The 19,792-nt window shown below is 38.1% G+C and overlaps 1 protein-coding gene and 1 long non-coding RNA gene across 3 annotated transcripts; both read right to left on the bottom strand.

The window, feature by feature from the left end:
- Nucleotides 1–649: 649 nt before the first annotated feature.
- Nucleotides 650–17,547, bottom strand: tbcela (tubulin folding cofactor E-like a). Of its 2 annotated transcripts, XM_023400564.2 has the most exons (11): nt 17,454–17,547; nt 15,913–16,039; nt 14,782–15,751; nt 12,841–13,020; nt 11,954–12,093; nt 10,828–11,009; nt 9,386–9,642; nt 7,848–7,974; nt 7,576–7,692; nt 7,362–7,473; nt 650–6,386 (listed from the first exon to the last, which is right to left on the bottom strand). In XM_023400564.2, exons 3-11 carry the CDS (start codon nt 14,813–14,815, stop codon nt 6,180–6,182), a joined length of 1,356 nt encoding a protein of 451 aa, XP_023256332.1. In that variant the 5' UTR covers nt 14,816–15,751; nt 15,913–16,039; nt 17,454–17,547; the 3' UTR covers nt 650–6,179. The 2 variants fall into 2 exon arrangements, with proteins under 2 accessions (XP_023256332.1, XP_087028529.1); XM_087172403.1 differs by lacking the exon at nt 17,454–17,547 and having other exon boundaries at nt 15,678–15,751; nt 15,913–15,969.
- An 891-nt stretch (nt 17,548–18,438) lies between these two features.
- On the bottom strand, nt 18,439–19,786 carry LOC147819507 (uncharacterized). The gene is made up of 2 exons (XR_015436866.1): nt 19,622–19,786; nt 18,439–19,176 (listed from the first exon to the last, which is right to left on the bottom strand). It is a non-coding gene; the product is annotated as an uncharacterized LOC147819507 (long non-coding RNA).
- Between the last annotated feature and the right edge of the window lie 6 nt (nt 19,787–19,792).

Consider the following 19,792-nt stretch of genomic DNA (forward strand, 5'->3'; position numbering starts at 1 on the left):
GTAAAAATACAGATGGTATTGTAATTTATTCATTTATTCATTTTTGGTGGCTCGTGGCACATGTATAATTATTATATATTACATAATAGATTTTTCATAGTAGTGATAACAAAAATTATGATAATGGATTTAAGTTACCAGTAAATACTTACACAGTTTATAAAAAAGTTAATAAGGAATAAATACCCCCAAGCATAAAGATGAAATAAGTTTATTATGTATTTGTGAAATTAGATTAGTTTTGCTAATATTGTTGCTACAATTGCGAAAAAGACCAATGGTTACTAGAGAGGAATGTGCCCTTTAAAAATGCAGTTAAAGAAATAATGAGAATTACCCTATTTTACTCTATTTGATGATTTTTACCTCTCCTACAATACTCCAGGTCATTATAAGAACATATTTTGCTGCAATAATTGTTGGTTGGGTCAAATATTGAAAGAGATCGCTTAAAAATTAAAATGTCTAAGACTTTTCATATGTTCCAAGTTCCAGCACTCAAGTAGTCATTCATGCTGGAGTGTGTAAGCAACTGCATCAAAGTGAATGAGTCATAAAGTCATACTGCAGTATAAACCGTCTCCACCATGAACCACATCCAGACACCTGATCCAAAGCTGCTGCTGTGAATGAAACAAACCGTCACGCGTTGAGGAGGGAGACTGCCATTTATTACCATTCAGTGATGCATCTTTCTCTATATATATTAACAAAAGAAAGATGACTCATTCCGTTCCATTTTAATACTTCATATAGGTTACTACAAAAAAAACATTATGCCTTAAATGCCACAGATTATGAACAGTCCAATGTTACATATAGTTGAGTGAACCAATTAGCTTAAATACTGGTGAATAAGTCTGAGCAGGGGTGAAACCTAGGGCATCCTGCACATTTAGTCCAACCAAAATCTATAACACTATAATCAAAGACAAATATAACCTTCTAAGATCCACCTGAGCTCTTGATGCACTACTTTTAGAGGCAGATGACAACTCAAGCAGTGTATTTACGGATATATCCAGAGTAGCAGTGTCTATTTAGATTCACAGGTTTCCATTCAAACAGGATGTTCAGTACTACAGCTGCCAGATGTCTGGTGTTATGTGTTGAGTATTTAAATAAAAACTAGGAAATATGGAGTTTTTCAATGTATGAATTTTCTAACAGAGTGAGAGAGAGAGAGAGATTGTTTCATTAGAGGTATGATGTAAGTTCATCACCATTAGAGAGGTTGTTTTTCTGCTTCTCATTTTTCCAGTTGCTTCTTATAAAATGAAGAGATTACACTGGTTTAGAGAATTACATGACGGGTTATACCTGACTGAATTTAAAAGGAAAAATCAACCCTCAGTTATCAACCCTCGGCTACTTAATTAGTGATTTCCCCTCTTTTTTAAAAGTACTAATTCACTGTCTGGAAGAGAGTTATATACAAAGATTGATACCACTCTTTTATCTGTATGCTAAATATGAAGCTACGCCAGCAGCCGGTTATCTTAGTTTAGCACAAAAGCTTCAAACAGCTCCGCTCTGTCCGAAACACACAGAGTAAAACTGTCAAATTTAAACTGCAGTTTTTATACAGATTAAATAAATGACATATAACGTGTTCATTAGCGTATTTTGCTGCCTTTGGACAGAGCCAAGCAAGTTGTTTTCAGTCTTTATGCTAAGATAAGCTAAGCTAACCATCTCCTAGCTGTAGCTTCATACTTGGCTGCAAAATATGACAGTGGTATCAATCTTCTCTCCCAACGCTTGTCCAAAAAAAGCCTATTTTCCAAAATGTCAAAGTATTCCTTTAAATGTGATATTCATCTTTATATTATGTATAAATTAAAAGAAAAAAATGAGTGATTGTCGTGATGACAGCAAATTGAGAATCTTCACAAGGGGACAGACACTTCTGACTCAATCTGAACTGCATCCTTGTGTATTGAAGCTACTGCTGGTGGAATTACTTCTGTACCTCTGCGTCCAAAATGTGAGTCTCCCTGAAGGATTGTTAACTGATAGATAAAAGGCGGCTCTCGAAGGCCTCACAGTTTGATTCATTTAAAACTCAACCTGATGCTCACTGCTGACGGTTTAGCTGAGCAGGGAACATCTGAATATGATCTGCTGTTGTCTATCTGACCTGTATTGAAACCAATAAAAACACAACAGAAGGAAGAAACAAAAAGTACATTGCCAGTCGCTGTTAAAGGGTTAGGGTGGAGTTTCCCTTTAAAGGCCCTGAAAACCTATTTCTCAATCATTTTCTCACTGTGAGTGATGAGGTTGTTGTTTTGTCTGATTTCTTCTCATTGGTTTGACTGGGTGAGTCTAGGAAAAAGGTGATGTCACATATTTGGATCGAACTAAATTTAATGTGATGACATTTGGGGTTTTTTTATGTTGCCACTGTCAATCAAGTCTGATGTGAAACCACACTCGCACAGTCCAGACGAAGCAGATCAGCTGAGTTTTGGGCTGTTAAACTCATAATAAATAATAACTGCGGATGTTTTTAACCCTAACTTTAACTTTGTTGCTTTATTATTCATCAATTTTTAATGTTACAGAGAAATACTTAAAATCTGAAATTAAATTTTCAGGGGCTTTAAGGGCTGTAAAATGGCTTAGCCAATATTTTTTGGCTTGTAGCAGTAAGCAAGAGACACAATAAATAACATCATGACATAATATTCCTAAAAAAGAAAAGAAAATCTTGATGAATTCAACATGTAAACAATAAATTTACATCAAGACTTAAAATATTTTCCTCTGTCTTCATGTAAAACAAAAGTTCCATCAAGTGCATTATTCCATAAGTCTAAGCAGGCAGCGTGACCGCTTTCCTCTCAAACACATAAAATCAATAAATAACATGCATACCATTAAAATCACACACCCTGCAAACGGTTGCATACTGCATGTGCTCACTTCAAACAAACCGCACACTGATTAGCACAGACACAATAACGCAACACTCCAGTCCAGACTCGGATGTCGGTGCCCAGCACTGCGCCGCTGCCTCTCTGTGCTGGTGTCTATGGCTGTGGTTCATGCTACACTAACATTTACTCAGCACTACTGGGGATAAACTGGGGAAACAGGTTTGAATATTCTACCTCCTCATTGCTACACCCTTATATTGACTCCTTACTAGTCTAATTATATCACATCCCTTAATGTTCAAGTAGAGCAGTGTGTAACACTAGTAAATAATAATAGTGTTGGAAATATTGTGGCATTTAAATACTTTAAATATTGATACTTTTGAAGGGTAACAACAGTGTTAAAAAGAGGCCAAAGCACAATAAGCTGAGTTTTCTATCAACAGTGAATGAACTGAAGCTGCAGCTCAAACACACATTTGTTTCCAATCAGCCACTAAATGTGAACACTTAATTCTGTGGCTTGGCAAATCAGCTGTTTCTTCAGCTGTAATACTGTGTCAGGAGTCCCTTTCTCTGCTAAGTAGCTTGCTATAGGAAAAAAAAAACAATAGCACCAAACATCTAACATCAATGCTCCTCTTATACAAGGTGGAGGCTGCATATTACAATCAATACATACTGTATGCGTTCCACATCACAACGATAATATCCTCTTGAGCTATCTTTGGTGAGAGTATTTCTGTGCAGAATGGACTGAAATGTAAAATACACTTCTGTGTGGGAGATAAAACACTAATGTGGAGGATTAATAGAAGAATAATGTGCAGTTTAAATCGGCCCTCCAGCTATTTAGTATTGTACTTCCATACTGTTGGGGGTCAAAGGTCAAAGTTTAAGCAGCAGAGTCTAAGATATTCTCACTTTTTGTCTCTAGTATGGGTCAAATAAAAAAACTACTGGTTCCTACATTCCCATAATGCAACTGGGTAGCATAGATAACTGTATCTTTTATAAGATACTCCACTACTTGTAAAACAAGTTTTACAAGAAGTGTAAAAAAGTTTAGAGTCTTAAGCCCCTTTAAAGATGCACATAAATGAATTCAGCATCTGTTCAAGTATGATTCTGGATTATAAACTGTACTGACAAAATTATAAATAAGAATTTAAATGTCCGTAAAGCAAGATCGTACGTAAGTAATTAAAGAAATTAAGCAATGGTACTTCTTGTGAAAGAAAAAAATTAAGCACAACTGGACGCTGTCCTCTTAAAATGCACAATAATAATCCGAAACAATAACCAGGGGAACTACTGAAACCATGTTGTTTCCATATTTCATTTAAATGGCCATAAACACACACAAGTTAGTGGAGAACTTGCACACAGAATGTGTTCAACTGAAGTAAGTCCGAATATAAACAATAATATTTCAAATGTGGACATGATGCATTTATACTGCTCCTATGCAAAACATGCATTGTCTTTTAGAGATTGTCTTTTAGGAACCCTGGTGTGTGTGTGTGTGTGTGTGTGTGTGTGTGTGTGTGTGTGTCACTTCTTAATCTTTATCTAAGACACAGATGAAACCTGCAGGGGGCAGCACACAGCATGACACAACAGCTGCTGTGTGGTAACCTGTTTTATAGTGTTAGATATCTTCAGTTAATGATCACTGCACTCCTCAAGCCATTCTGTCATAAAGTGGTGTCATTTTCCTTTATATCTAAAGTCTCGCTCGACTCAATAATGTGTTTTACTTATTGTTACTTCACTCAGATGTTTGAGCTTCACTGTGCAGAGTTTGACACCGGAAAACTGTTTCCATATTCAACAGCTGAAGGAGCAACAACAATTTCTCTGAGCTCACTTTAGATCTCAGTTTAACACGAGTACGTACGAGATGACTTTGTGACATCACAACGAGCTTGGAGGCCAATCACGGTCCAGTATGCAACCTATACGAGTGTAAAGTGGAAACCTGAAGCCTCCAGTTCATATACACCGGAGACATTTTGTATCCAGTTTATAATGAACATTATTTGCATATTCATAATGGGGGTGGGATGGGGGGTCTATAAGGCTGTGGCTCTCAAGCTGTGGGGGCGACAAAGGCCGTGTGGATGACCAGGGAAAACTATGGAGTGAAACTAAGTTGAACGAATATGATTTATGTATTTTGCTGATGCTATATTTATTTCACTAGAAATAAATATCGGGGGGGGGGGGGGGGGGGGGTTCCACCTGTAAACCAGTAGTGGCGTATTCACTGAGCTGAATTGACGTCTGTGTAGAAGGGAGAGCTGACGCCGCTGTGTTACACGTTATTTAAAATCACACACAGGGGCTTATGACGGCTTTCTTTGATTCAGTGTAAACAAGCAAAGTCTGTGTAACGAGGGGAGCTCTTAACGACAATATACCAGGATCTCTGTCTAAAAGAGGTGATCGTTAATGATTGATAAAAATTGTTTAGCCTCTGAAGGGGGGAAACGTTTGAGAACCACTGCTATTAAGATTTAAAAGAGATGTTGTGTATAGAAAGAATCCCTTTCTCCTTGTGCCAAACACTTTAAATGTGACGTATCATCTTCTAATGTTGCCAATTATCCACAGAAATACTTGAAAAACACCAACTCACAACAAAATAGGCTCAAAAACTGCTAGTTCCCCCCCCAGCTTCTACATTTAGCAGTATTTTAGGCCGGATGTTTCCTTTAACAGACACTGCTCTTCCTGATATTCTGCCTACAGTAAAAGTGCAGATGAGAACAGCAGTCCTTCTCCGTCCAGCAGCACTGCTTCACCACTAATCGGGGTAGCCTTTGCAATAAGTGGGCAAGCCAGTGGTGTTGGATACTTGCCTATGCAGGTGCTATGGTACATGCCGTGTACTAAGAGATAGATCTGCAGCAAAGCTTTGCTGGTAATAGCAGCGCCCTCCCCTCCACTTAAGCTGCAAGCTGACTGCGAGTTGCTCTCTCGGCCTGTTCTCCACCGTGACAGATTTGTGCATTTGCTCCGGTGGACGCCCTCATATAAAGCTGAAATAAATAAAGACACAATACTCTCCAGACTGACTGCTTCTCCAGCCAGAGCCTCCCAGCAGCCCACTGTACTGTCTCCCTGATGGTGTTCACCTCACTTTTAACTTCTCCACTCCAAGAACTGGGCCGCGGATGCTGTTCCGTATGCGTTTTCCAATAATTTTGCAATGTCATTTAACCAATAAATAAATAATCCAATGAATCAATCAATCAAGGAGTCACTCTAATCAGCCAGTTTGATACCCGCTGTTCATTTGGCCTTGGGTACCACCAGTATTTCATCACCGTCTTGGATGCTGTAGGAGTGGAGAGCCCGGGTGTTGTACTTCATCTCCTCTGGACCGAAGGCGCTACACTTGTCGATGTAGTAGATCCTCATGCTGTTGGCGGAGAGCTGCACCACTGTCGTCAGCTGCTTCTTCAGCTCGGCTACTGTCTGGTCCAAACGGATGTTCAGCTGAAACAAAGAGGAACAGTTTCTACATTTTAGGCATTAAACCGACACTTATTTCACAGAGGGCACGCATCAGTTTCTAATTCTGCACAGATGTAAGAAGAACGGTTGATGCAGTAGAAAATATTTATACTGACGGTAAAATGCAAACAATCCCCTGGCCATGAATTAAAGTTCAATAATACACCAATTAATTTCAAATCTCTTCCCAGTCTAAGTATCATTTACCTAAATGTGTCATCGATATCTATTTCAGCAATAGCAAATCTCTAAGTATATCAGACAAAACCATGACAATAATAAGCAATAAAAACATGAAGCTGTGCTGAAACCTATAAACAGTGCACCTCAGATTGCTTCTAAATTTCTGGTATTTCTTAAAATTGCACACAGGACCTAATGGAGGCTCTCAAGGGGAAATTTTAGCAAACTAAAAGCAAAAGTTGTTAATTCAGCATTGAGTTAAGGTCAGAAAAGTTGTTATGATTGGAAGTCAAATATTCAACTTTAAATTACCCTTTCTACAGGAATCACAATTTATATGTTGAAAATGTATCATCATCATGTAACGTTTCATCAATATTGTCTCAATGTGCTAAACTAAAGATTTTAAATGAAATGAGGATCAGAGAACAACAATTTTAGGGGTTTACTGATTTTAGTTTTGTGGCTATTTTACCAATCCATGCTCATGTTAGCAACTACTAGCTGCTCCAAATGTTAGCTTCTACAAGATATATAAAGCTAATGTTGTACTGTTAGGCCGCTAACAAGCTAATAAATAAGAAAATACATCAGACTTAAGCTAATCATTTTCAGAATGATCACATCCAAATCAAAAACAACAAAGGATTGCACCACTTATTTTCAAGTCTATTTAAAGGAGCTATATGTAAATTTTGCTATTGCTCCATAGCCAACATTAGCATTATTTACCAGAACTATTCAGAACAGAAGCTGATTAAATGCTTCACACACCTGTTCCACTTTTTCTTCACAGTGAACCTCCACCTGGGCACGGCAGCGGGGTCGGAGGTCAATCTCGGCAAGTGGTTCCAGCTTCCCGTACTTGGTTACCAGGATGTGATATCTGAGGAGGCACAGAGCCGGTTGCGCGCACACTTACGTGACACAAACACAACACCAGAACATAACCTCTGCAGCTGGAGTTTAGACAGTGTGGGCAGCGTACCTGTAAGGCAGCTCCTCCTCAGGGTAGTCTAAGTGGTAACGGATGAAGAACCTCTCTGCGTCTTCTCTCTCACTATCAGACACAACGCTGCCGTTCAGCAGTGATATTGCAGGAAGCCTGAGGAGAAGCAGCGAAGTAACAGATATTTGTGACACTGTGAACCTCCAACAATTAAGAAATGTCTCATTCAATGTCAAGTGGTGGGAGAAAACAAAACAAAACAACCTCTCCAGCTGCTGTGGAGGAGGTCATTCCTCACTGACGGGACTCACTGTGCTATCATGAGGCTGCGTCGCTCCACGTTGGTGTAGGTCTGCAATAGGGGAATGCCCTGCAGTCGCACCTCCTCCAACTTGGGAAAGAAGTTCAGCTTCTCGATGTCTTCCCATCGGTTTAGACCTGACAAAGCACACAAGGACAAGTCATGCATATGTGTACATACTGTATATAAATCTGTTATCTATTCTCTCTTTTAATTACTCTTAAATCACTTGTCTGCAGCGACGCAGTGACGACTGGAGCGTGTGGAGTGTTGTTTGTGCGTAGGTGTCGTCCTGTGATAGTCGCCTTCTTAAACTGAGTGGAGGAGATCGATAAACAGATCTTATAGTCACTTATAGAACTTTCTGCCCTGATTCCATTATCTGTGGAAGTGAAGGGTCAGTCAACGAGAGAGAGAGAGAGATGCAAACCGAAAGCAGCTGTTACTACGAACCTCCCCCTGCTGTGATTATTGCTCTGATTATTAAATGTAAATAAATAATGCTTTGTTTGTGATGACAGTTTTGTTTAGCTAGCACCTCAGCTAGTAACAACACAGCAGCGAGCCACATGTTCCTTCATTACCATGAACGCACACACTCGTTTATTTCAACTCAATCCTACACACACCGTCCTGCTGCTGTAAATACTCAACAGAGCACCAAATTACATCCCTGTTACAGGGATACACAGTCGTATAAAATATCAACCATTTGTGTGAAATTTTGTCATACGTGCTGTGTGAAGTCTTGAGTAATGGCTAAAAAGTGTTCACCGTGACTTTGACCTTTGACCTCCAAGGTCTAATCAGCTCATCCTTGAGTCCTAGTGACTGTTAGTGCCGAACTTGGAGACGTTCTGTCCTGGTGATATTGAGATATCGTGTCCACAAGAACGTACGTACATACGGACAACTCGAAAACAACACACCTCCGGCCTGAAACTATATATCTTGATCCACAGACATGATACAGACAAATGCATGTTTGGTTTTGGTCATTCTTTGTAACTGTTGAAAATATAAAGTAATCGTTTAAGTTTGTCCTATGTTGCAGCCTTTGGTGCCTTATTATTTCCTGTCTCACTGGAGCTTCTAAAAACCCATGAACCAGTGGAATGTGACTTTATCTCAGTCTGTAGTATTTTTTTGTTTAATAAAAATAATCAGAGACAAAAGAAGGATGTTTTTCTGAGCCTCAGGCGCGGACGCACTGAAGTCGATTTGAACACGTCTTTTCACATGGTCTCTGTTCCCTTCTGCTCTCAACAGGACTCTAAAAATAGATTTGCCACTGATACCGTCCAAAATAGAAACAGTTCCTGAGACAAAAGCTGAGCAGGAATCTGTTGTAATACTCTACAAATAACATAAAGATTTTAGGGTTCAGTGGCATGTTTGCTTGTCCTAATTTTATCAGCTGTCAAGTCACCACATACGAATGCTGATACTGTAACTTGGGATGGTTTCCTGTGTGCTGAAGAATCAGGAGCAAGTCTCCTGCTGAAATGAAACCATCATATGAAACTAAACCAGCCCAGGCCTCCTGACCTGAGTTATGCAGGTTAATGCTGCGGAGGTTGGGGAAGAGCCGTTTCAGGATGTCTTTGTTGTCCTGAATTGAAGCCAAGTTGTTGTTGGCCATGACCAGAGTGTCCAGGCTGGGGAACATGGGGCCAAACTTGCGGACTTCGGCCCAGTCCTGGAGGCTGTTGTCGGTGATGTGAAGCAGGCGCAGGGTGGGGCAGGCCACGCTGGAGGCACTCACACTACTGTACTCATTAAGGCACAGGAACAACTCCTCCAGCCTGAAGGACAACGACAACATCTTTTTACACGATGAACCTAGATTACATAGTTGTAGGTGGCAGTGTTGTTGTTGCTTCTCCTTCAGTCTCAGGGTGGTAATTTAACTTTTTAGGGACCTTGATGTTTAGAAGTGGACGAAGATTATAAAAGAGTGAGTTTGATATAAAAACCAAACAGTTTGGCCACTTCTCTCCCTCCCTTTATATTTGATCAATTATTTATACATCATATTTTAGATTTCATGTCATACTATACTCTCTATTTTTGTTATAATATATCATTACATTATTTCTCTTATATATTGTTACATTCTTGTATTTCATTTTGTAAATCGTACATATTTGTATTATTTTTATATTTTTATAAGTTCTAATATTTTTATAATTTAAATTTTGATACTTGTCCTATGATGTCTATTGAACACTGTTAAGAGTTTCTTTGATCACATTATTACTTTTATGCTGACACATAAATAAATTGCAGTACATTATGCACACATTATTATACAACACATGTAAAATGATTAGTAAACTACACATATAACACCACTGTCTATACTTGGTTCAAATTGCTGTTATATTATAGTTTTTATTTGTATTTCTATCCTTATTTCTTTATCATTATAAACAGTAAAATTGTACCTTTTTCTGTATTTATCTGTGACACCAGAATTCCCTGTTAGAAATCAATAAAGGTTTATCTTATTTCATTTTATATTAAGTTATCTATGTTTTGTCTGGAAGTGAGATGATTACTTTACAGGAAAAAACATGAGAGAAAAATGTATTATTAAGAATTGCTATTTATATATTTAACTCTCTTTCAGTGCCATTATTAAAATAAATAAATAAAAATGTAATATTTCAAATGGATCTGTTCATACTGTGGTCTTTAGATCATCCTGAGTAACAGGGACATTCTTTCTGGATAGATTTGTTGCTGCTGCTGAGTTCAGGTCTCATTTTTCACTGATCTCACTTCCATTAAATTGAGGTGGTGACTGAGGCAAATATGTTGAAACACAGCTACTGGAGTAAGTGAGAAAATAATGTTTTTTTTAAACATTAAACTAACCATTTATGGTATTAAATTAAGTTTCAATGAATAATGAATTATGAAATAATGAACTTCCTGCTTGGAATTAAAGCCAGCTTATTCTGATCTAAGGTGACAGTTCTTCTTACTCAGGTATCTCCCGAGTGAGCAGCAGCACAGTGTCCCAGGACACCTGAGTGTTGTTGAGGACGAGGCGTCGGACCCGGGAGAAGGCTTCGGCGCACCGCGGCTCCAGGGTCATTCCCGCCAGAGGGTTGGAGCTCAGGTTCAGGAACTCCAGGTTTGGGATGCTGGACACAATTTTACTGATCTGAAAACAACAAGTGTGTTTTTAGATTTTGTCCATTTTGTTGGGTCATTTCCCTGGTAACACTTACAGGATGAGTTTTATTTTATTTTACTTATTGTAAACAAATTACATAAAAAGACTGAAACCAACAGTGCAGAGTCTGTCTCTCAGCTTTCTGACTGCCGTACCCTCTCTGTTACTCTCTGCTCCAAGCACATTGATTCCAACTGAAGACATAAATCTTTAAAAATGGCTCAGTAATTTCATAAAATAGCTGTGCGCTGTAGGTTTTAACATCTGTCTCTCAAATAGGAGGAAATAGTGTTTTTGTTGGGGAATATCAGCTGCAGATTAACACAAATGTAGCGTGGTAGTGAGTATTTCTGGCAGCAGGATAGTGCATGTGAGATGAGACTGAATCATGAGGTAACACGTCACAGACAGGTTTCTGAAGAGCGGTTTTGAGGCTCAGAGGGAGCTGCCCCGCTGTCGCCATCTTGGTAGTTCCTGACTCCGCCTCCTAACTCCTGGCTAATCCAAAAATGGGCAAAGAGGCGGAGTCGAGACTTTGGTGCATGCCGGTTTGTGGCAAGCATACGCTCACTCAAAGAGGCCACACCCTCAATTATGTATGTTAAGTTTAAGCCTTAATAAAATGTAAACGGGTGAGTTATATAAAAATAATATAAAAACAAGGAGGAAATTAGCTAAAGAGACCATAACTGTTTCTGTTTCTTTTTAACATGGGAGTCTATGGGGACTGACTCACTGTTGGAGCCAGACTCTAGTGGTCGTTAGAGGAACTGCAGTTTCTGGCACTTCAGCCCTGGAAGTTGCTGCTTGGTTTTCAACAAAGAATCTCTATATATTTACTTTAGTAGAATCATTTCATTGATGGTTTTGAATTTTTTATCTTTTAATCCTTTATTGGGATTTAACTATTGTAATAAACCCATAAACTGCACCTCATGCCAGTCCTGCAGCTTGTTATGGGACAGGTCCAGCTCCATGACATGGGAACAGAAAGCAGCGATCTCAGCCTGGTCTCCTGCCCTGCTGATCCCACAGCAGTTCAACACCAGCACACTGGGCAGGTTCAGACGGTCTGGAGGTGGGAGAGGAGGGAATTAGTCGAACAGAGGGGAAAAAAAGAGGGTTTTCTAGGGTTTTTAAGTTGGGCAATATGTCCTTAAGATTACATGTAATGAGTCAAATAAAGCTGTGATTTATTCAAACAGAAAATTCACTAATCTAAATTAATATAGTCATGTTCTGATGCTACAAACAACGATGAGATAAGAGCCAAGATCCCAGAATAAACTGCAGCAACTGGTATTATTGTGAAGTCTAGTAAGAGAAGACAGGATGCAATCTTGTATTTATGGGTCTAATTTTTCCAACATTAAAAGACCATAATGCATTGCAGTAAGAAGACAAGGGCTGAATCCAAATGTCCGGACTTAACAGGCGTGTCCTCAGGAAGTCTGCGTAGTACTGAGGGCTGTTCAAATCCACAACTCCTCAAGACTGCAGCAGCCAAACACGCTTCTACAAAGTGAACTGAATCAAGGGTCTACATACTTCTGTAAATGAGAGATTTAAGTTAATACATTTGCTGAAATAATTAATAATAATAATTGTATTTTTACTTATTGGTTATCGATTGTACATTTATGGGAAAAATTTTGTCCTGTTCAAATTAAATAGTAAAATGTGAAGAAAGTGAAGGGGTCTGAATACTTTCTGAAGCCACTTCAAATATAAACAGTCATGGCCGATCCTATGAAGGCTGCAGTGAGGTCATCTGAAAGCGACGTGCCCACATCCATCTGTCCATGTTACGAAGCCTCACCTTTCATAGGGGAACCTTGAGGAGCCACGGTGGGCACAACCACCACCCCCATACCGGGTCCTCTGCGGTATGGGAAGTTCTCTGGGCTGTACTTCTCGCTGATCACCTCCACAAAGGTGCGACCATTTTTATACTCCGGTGGCTCCATGGCTCCGTCCCGATGAACAGCCTCCACCTCAGCTGGTCAGCAGCGTGGGAAAGAGACAGACGTGATTGGCTGTCAGCTCGGACATGTTTACAAATCAAGCTATAACTCATGATCATTTTCTTTATCAATAAATCCACTGATTACTGTCTCAAATAATCAATGAATAATGTGGGCTATAAAACATCAGTAAATAGTGAAAAATGCTCATCATCAATTTATTGATTATCAGAACAAATGTTTCTTCTTCCAATCAACAAAACAATTAATGTCCATGTTCAGTATTTTTCTAGAACTTTGTTTTGGGAGTTTAAACAACTTTAGGTGAAATTACATTACATTCTAAATAATATAGTTAATTCTGACTGCTTCTGCATCAACAAACTGATTATATTAATAATAGATTTGCTGTTTACAAAAAACTAATCAATTAATCAACCAATCATAGCAGCTCCTGCTCAGACTGCCTTACATCATTGGTTGAAAGTCAGACTAAAGGCTTATTGCTCATAGTGCCATGGTTTTCTTTCAAAAGAGAGAGATCAAAACAAAAACTACCATATTTAACATGAACCAAAACATTTGCTGCTCTAATTTTTCATTTTATAATGTAATGAGGATCACTTAAAACACATTTTAAAAGTTTTTGAGTTTTTCTTCTTTTGAGTTCTAATATATATCTATATATATATATATATATATATATATATATATATATACATGGAATTAGACAGTTCATCTAAAAATTTTACATCTAACAAATGTCTGCAAATTCATGTTAAATGAAGTCAAAATTAAATATATTGTTAGAATGTAATGTAAAAACAAAGTTCCAGAAAAATACTGAGGACATAAATTGATTTTCTGCTCTGATTTTTCATTATATAATGAACTGAGGTTCACTCAAAAATGCATTTTAGGTTTTTTCTTTATTTATTTATTTTTAACATTTTTCTGAAAAAAAACCCAAAAACAAACATACATGGCGTAAAGACACCATGAGAAATGAAAACAGTTTACATTTAACTATGCAAAATCTGATGTAATCTTCTTCCACGCTAAAAACCCAAACTACAAAAACATTACTATCAAGCTATAACTGATCAATTTGACACTAGCTGGCAAACGTTTATGGTGCTAGCTGTGTGAATTCTGATAAATCAGTTTGGTCTGATCATTTAAAAACTCTTGATGTGTGGAGTTAGAAAACATGTGATCTTACCAGACCTCTGTAGCCCGCTCCTCATCTCTGCCTGAAGCTAGCAGGCTAGCTACATTAACCGCTATACTAGCATAACATACCAGAATCTCTGACAACTGCCAGTGTAGGAATTGCATTCTGGGTAACGTAGGATCCAGGTTTTGACAAGAAAGAACAATGTGTGAAATAATAAAGTTGTTTTTTCTGTGATCTTACCAGACCTCTGTAGCCCTCTCCTTGAAGCTAACAGGCTAGCTACATTAGCCACTATACAAACATAACGCATCAGAATCTCTGATAACTGCCAGTGGTGGAATTGAATTGTGGGTAACGTAGGAGCCAGGTTTTGACCAGAAAGAAGAATGTTTTTCTGTTTTTTTGTTTTGTTTTGTTTTTAATGTCCAACATGATGCTAAATGCTAAATCGATGGCTACATTTTTCTCAATGTAAGTTTGTGGCTGAAAATCATGATTATTTTCATTATTAATTAATTAATCCATTAGATTTTTGATTGATCAATTAAAGTTTCAGAGAATAGTGAAGTGAAATAATGAACAGCCCAGAGTGATGTCGAGAAAAGCAGCAAATACTCACAACAAAGAGGCTGGAACCAGAGCGTACCCGGCATATTTCTGCTTGACAACCAGCTTCATCTACCATCTACCAATTAATCCACTGTTGTAAATTAATTTTAAGACCATATTTTATCACTAAACAATTTCATTTTCTCACTTCTAGTCTGGACAAATCAGTCATTCAAACAAAAACATATGTTCCAAGTAGAACAAAACACTCTTTACACCCACATTAGAGGAAGAGAACAGCTGATGGTTCAAAGCTGTCCAGCCTGATAAATGTCTGCGTGTCTTTTTAAGAGAGTCAGAAAATGATAGTGGAAGCAGGGAGGGACACAAGGAGGTGTCCTCAGCTCTTTATCAGCAAACCACAGAGACACTGTCCCATTTAAATCTTCCTGAATTTGCCTGATGGAGAGAAACATGAAAGCTGATCTTTCTGCTGAACTTGAAAAAAAAAAAAAAGAAAAACGTGACGAGGGACCTTATGACCCCGACGTATCACTTAAGTTTCTATAATTAAAATGACGAGTGTCTGTGAGTCTTAAAACGCTCGGTGGGCAGAGCCTCGCTGTGGAATCTGCTGCAGGGAAGCATAAATTATGTAGTGGTTTTTGCTGAAATAAAAAAATAAAAGGATCTTGTTACCATATCTTATTTGACTAAAAATGGGCTGCAGTAAATTGTGGTAACGTATGAAAGCAATTTGTTACTCTTCATCGAATGAATCACGTTATTTGCTTTGATGCTGCAGTAATTTATTTATTTTTTATACATAAGATACACATTTGTTAGGTGTCTGACCGGGTGTCCTGTTTGAGAGAAGTCATATCTGTTTTTTTGTTTTTTTTAAGTCTCTGTTATCTCCAACTGTACATGGTCACAGTTCAGAAGTTACGACAGAAAGTGTCTTACCTGAAGAGACGTCCCCCTTGATTTGACCAATGTCTCTGCTCACCGTCTTCTTCTTTTTCTGTGCTGATGATGGCCTGTCAAAGAAATCAGGAGAAGCCTGATCCACTGAGGCATGTTTGTTCATTCAATTTAAGTGCAATTGAAAACGGAAAAGTAAAAACTTGTACACAAGACAAGGCTGTCTATGTTGGGAGATTAAAGACAGGTTCTACAGCTTCTGTGAGTGTTGTCTTACTCCAGAGTGGCTGCTCGGGCTGACAGGCGTCCCCAGAAGAAATGCTGGAGCCTCTTTGGTCAGTTGTCAGGATTTGGTCTGTGCAGGCCAGCAGAGGCAGGACTTGGGAGGCGCTCACCACATGACACTGGAGAACAAACAAGGTCAAAGAGCAGTTTCTGCTGGTTTTCTTCCTGGTTATTCAACTGCCAATATCAACAGAACTAAAGGAAGCACAAGTGTTTCCCAACAAGGCTTAAGATAAGACAATTATCTGTCACTGACAGTATAAATATGATCAATGGTTGGTGTTTTGAGGGTGAAGGGAACCACGCCGAACGCCGTTAAGAAATCAGTCAATTTAGCATTTCTTCACTTGTGGGTAAAAGTACAGATTAAAACAGTTTGCAAAACACGATGGAAACGATTGAGCGTGATGTTCTCAAAAATTCGGCATAATCTTTTTGACAGAGAAATACTTATATAATCTAAATTTCAACTTTTTCAACTGTGGTTTACCACTAATCCCCTCGTTGTCAGTGGGTGAAAAATGATCGTTGCAACAAAAGACGAACCGACTACAAAAGTTGGGATTTTACTGCAACACGTCCTACTTTTTCTCTTAGATATACCCCGAATTAAAGTGTAACTATTGATGATTCCTAAAAGATATTAAGTGGTGTTGTTACGTTATACATCCGCCAATATGACTCAAGCAACTATAAAGTGACATATTTTGGATGGAGTCAGGCTGTTTTTACGGGGAGCCCGCAAAACCAAACGCCCTTGAAAAATCCCGTAATTTTATACTTCTTTGCTTATAAGTAAATATACACTTCGACTAGTTTGTAAACTATGCAAACATGAGATTCAGCATTAAGTTCTTATGGATTTGGCATATTCCCTTTTTACAAAACAAAAGTTATTAAGCAAATTTTTTACTTTTTTTTCGTGCCTTACCAGCTGCTGCCCCTCATCAGGTCACATCGATTAGGTGAAAAATGATCCTGGCAACAACAGGCAGACCCGTCATAAAAGTTAATATTTTACAGCTATAGGTTTTTCTTCTTCTATGAGATTTATGCCGAGTTAATGTATAACTCTCAGTGATGAGTAAAATGTTTATAGTGGTATTGTAGCTTTATACATAGGCCGATAAGGCACATAAATCAAAGAATTGACAGATTTGTGAATGGAGTTTGGTTATTTTTATTAGACCGTGCAGAGCTAAACCCGTACGCACAATAACAACACTTTTCCATTACACCTCCAGCTACAGAGAACAATTTATAATTTGGGGGATTATAAGTGCAAAATGCCTTTTAGTTGACAGTCGTGCAGTGTCCAGTCCAGACTCGGCATCAGTGAGTCTGACCCCCAGCAGCATCAGCAGCAGAAGCAGCAGCAGAAGCAGCAGCAGAAGCAGCAGCAGCTCGATGGAGCCGGAGATGGATTACAGATGGCAGCGATATAATTACACTCTCAGTTATCACCAGCTAATGAAAGCGCGCCAAGACACCGTGTCCAACACTGATAAAATGGCAGGTTATCTTTCTACATACCTTTAATGTCTACTTTGAATTTCCCTTGTTGATGAAAACAACCAGCTGTCATTTTGCTCACCCCTACATCCCGGAAGTGACGTCGCTTGATAGCTGAAAACGAGTTTCCCCCTTTTAAATTAAAAAAAAAAAAATGTAATTACTTCCTTTTAAGTAGCAAAAAAAAATTTAAGTTACACAATATGCAGTTTTTTTCTGAGCTTGTTTTACGTTTTTTCTATGTAAAAGGAGAAATAAATGGAGGTGTTTCTGGAGAAGACAGCCCATGATGTCATTGTGTTGCTGATGATGAAGATGATTTGTCTCATCTGGTTTCATGTGTCAGACACTGCAGATGTCTTTAGTCCTCATTAGTGTGTTGATAGACCTTTGACATATTATCATAGGGAAAGCACAGGTGTGACTAATAACATTAATTATGTTATTCCACAGTATTGTGCACGATGACACTTAATGACATCATTAGTAACACCTGTGCACCATGTGAATTTCCTACAGTTGTAATACACAAATGACAATCTGGGATTAATTATTTTGATGTTAAAACTTATATTTGTGTTTGTTAATTTTCCTGATTTAGAAAAAAAAAGGTTGTCAAATGTTAAAGATCGTTAAACAGAAGTGGTAATTAAATACACTGCAATACACCTGAGAAACAACATAGTTTTTATATAAAATAAAGTGGAACACTACATTCATCAATTGTCAATATGAGGGAATTAGAGACATTATAGACACATTTTTGTGTGTAATTGATCAATCTATCAGTTCAATGAACATTAATCAGATTTTGCTAAATGATTGGCTAAACTCTCCCTTGCACATACTGTATATTTCATGGCTTTTTTTCAGCTGATGCCAAAAATACAGAAATACATTTTAGAGTAAAACAAATAGAAGTAAGTTTTGTTTTATTCCAGAAGCTTCATCAACATTAAATCCAGTGGGGGAAAAAAAATTATAAAGTAAAAATAGATTTTGAAGATTTGAATATAATACGACTTTATGATGTAGAAAGAAGTTAGAAAGCAAAAAATCTACAAAGGTGCTAAACACAAAAAGCACGACCACAGTTTGTCATGTTTAGGAAATGGTCCCACAAACAGATGGACACACGAAACATGAACATGAGCAGATACTTTAAAGGGCTGTGGCAGAGTCTGTGCACCAGCGCCATCTAGTGGCTGCCTGTCGTCCTGAGGGGAGATAACAGATATTTTACTCACAAGTACATAAAAAAACACCAGTTTCTACAGAGTGTATGAGAAGTTTTATGAATATGAGCAAAGCACGAGAAGCAGTCAGCAGGTTCCCCTGACAACTTGTTTCACTCTCCTATAGTGGCCAGAATAATGCAGGTACATATACACAAACAGACATGTAATTATATTATTATTATTTATTAAAGGTTTTACTTGAATCACAGAGAACACATCAGTCTTAAAGCTGCAAATGAAAGGAAAAATCATCAGGAGACTTTAGTTTTATTTTACATTATATTAAATATAGTTTAATATAATATAGTGAGACTTTTCATCATAAAAATTAAAAAAATAAAAGTTATACAATCACCCCTGTAGGTTAGAGGAAAACTTAAAACATTTTGTATGTTGTATATTATATGTTGTTGAATTTTTTGTTTCTGTAATAACAGGGACAGCATGTTATTCCAGATTGTTTCCTGCAGCACAAGGGGAGATGTATTCAGTCTCAGCCTGGTCACCTGAGAGGAGAAAAGAAAAGGAGAATTAGATGAAGAGAGACTGAACAAACCAAACAGTGAACATTTGTGGTTGTTGTGAAAACTAACAGCTGCTTTCTTCACGAGTTTTGACAAATTTACACTGTTTCTGAGGCTTTAAATGAATGTAATGAACTTTGATTTCCATGTGGTGTAGGAACCAGGATGATAAAACACTGTATTTTTCTTTTCATGACAAACTCATGGAAGCCCTGAAAGAGAAGTGACACATTTTTCTGAGAGGATCATTTTTTCCAAAGTTTTTTTTTTTTCAGCCTTTCAGGGCTTCTGTACAAACTGCAGTCTATGTTCATTGAATTTTAAAGCTGTCGTTTATCCAGGGTACATTTCAAACTAAATGTTTGGTTTGTAGGATTTTAAAGTCTGGTTTTATGGTGTGTGTAGGAGGTCTGAGTATCAGTTTTACTTGGCTGGTAGTAGTCATAGATCTTGACCACGGCTGGCTTCAGGTTCTGCACTGGGAGCTCCTGTATGAGCTCTAAGCTGTGGTTGATGGCTATGTCCTTTGGTAACTGTTGGAAGAAAAACAGACGATACGATCAGTAACAAATCTGGAGAGCACCATCTGTTGATCCCC

This window comes from Seriola lalandi, unplaced genomic scaffold (genome assembly GCF_002814215.2).
Source record: "Seriola lalandi dorsalis isolate HSWRI2012SDOR001 ecotype SW California unplaced genomic scaffold, Sedor1 jcf7180002052652, whole genome shotgun sequence".
Classification (NCBI taxonomy): Eukaryota; Metazoa; Chordata; class Actinopteri; order Carangiformes; family Carangidae; genus Seriola; species Seriola lalandi.

Excerpts from the sequence above, each read along its gene's own strand:
- tbcela (XM_023400564.2), bottom strand. The coding sequence starts at position 14,815 with ATGCCGGGTACGCTCTGGTTCCAGCCTCTTTGTT. Across the intron at positions 13,021-14,781 it reads CTGGTTCCAGCCTCTTTGTT|CTGAGGTGGAGGCTGTTCAT; the intron begins GTGAGTATTTGC and ends GCTGCTGACCAG. Across the intron at positions 11,010-11,953 it reads AGCTGCAGGACTGGCATGAG|ATCAGTAAAATTGTGTCCAG; the intron begins GTGCAGTTTATG and ends TGTTGTTTTCAG.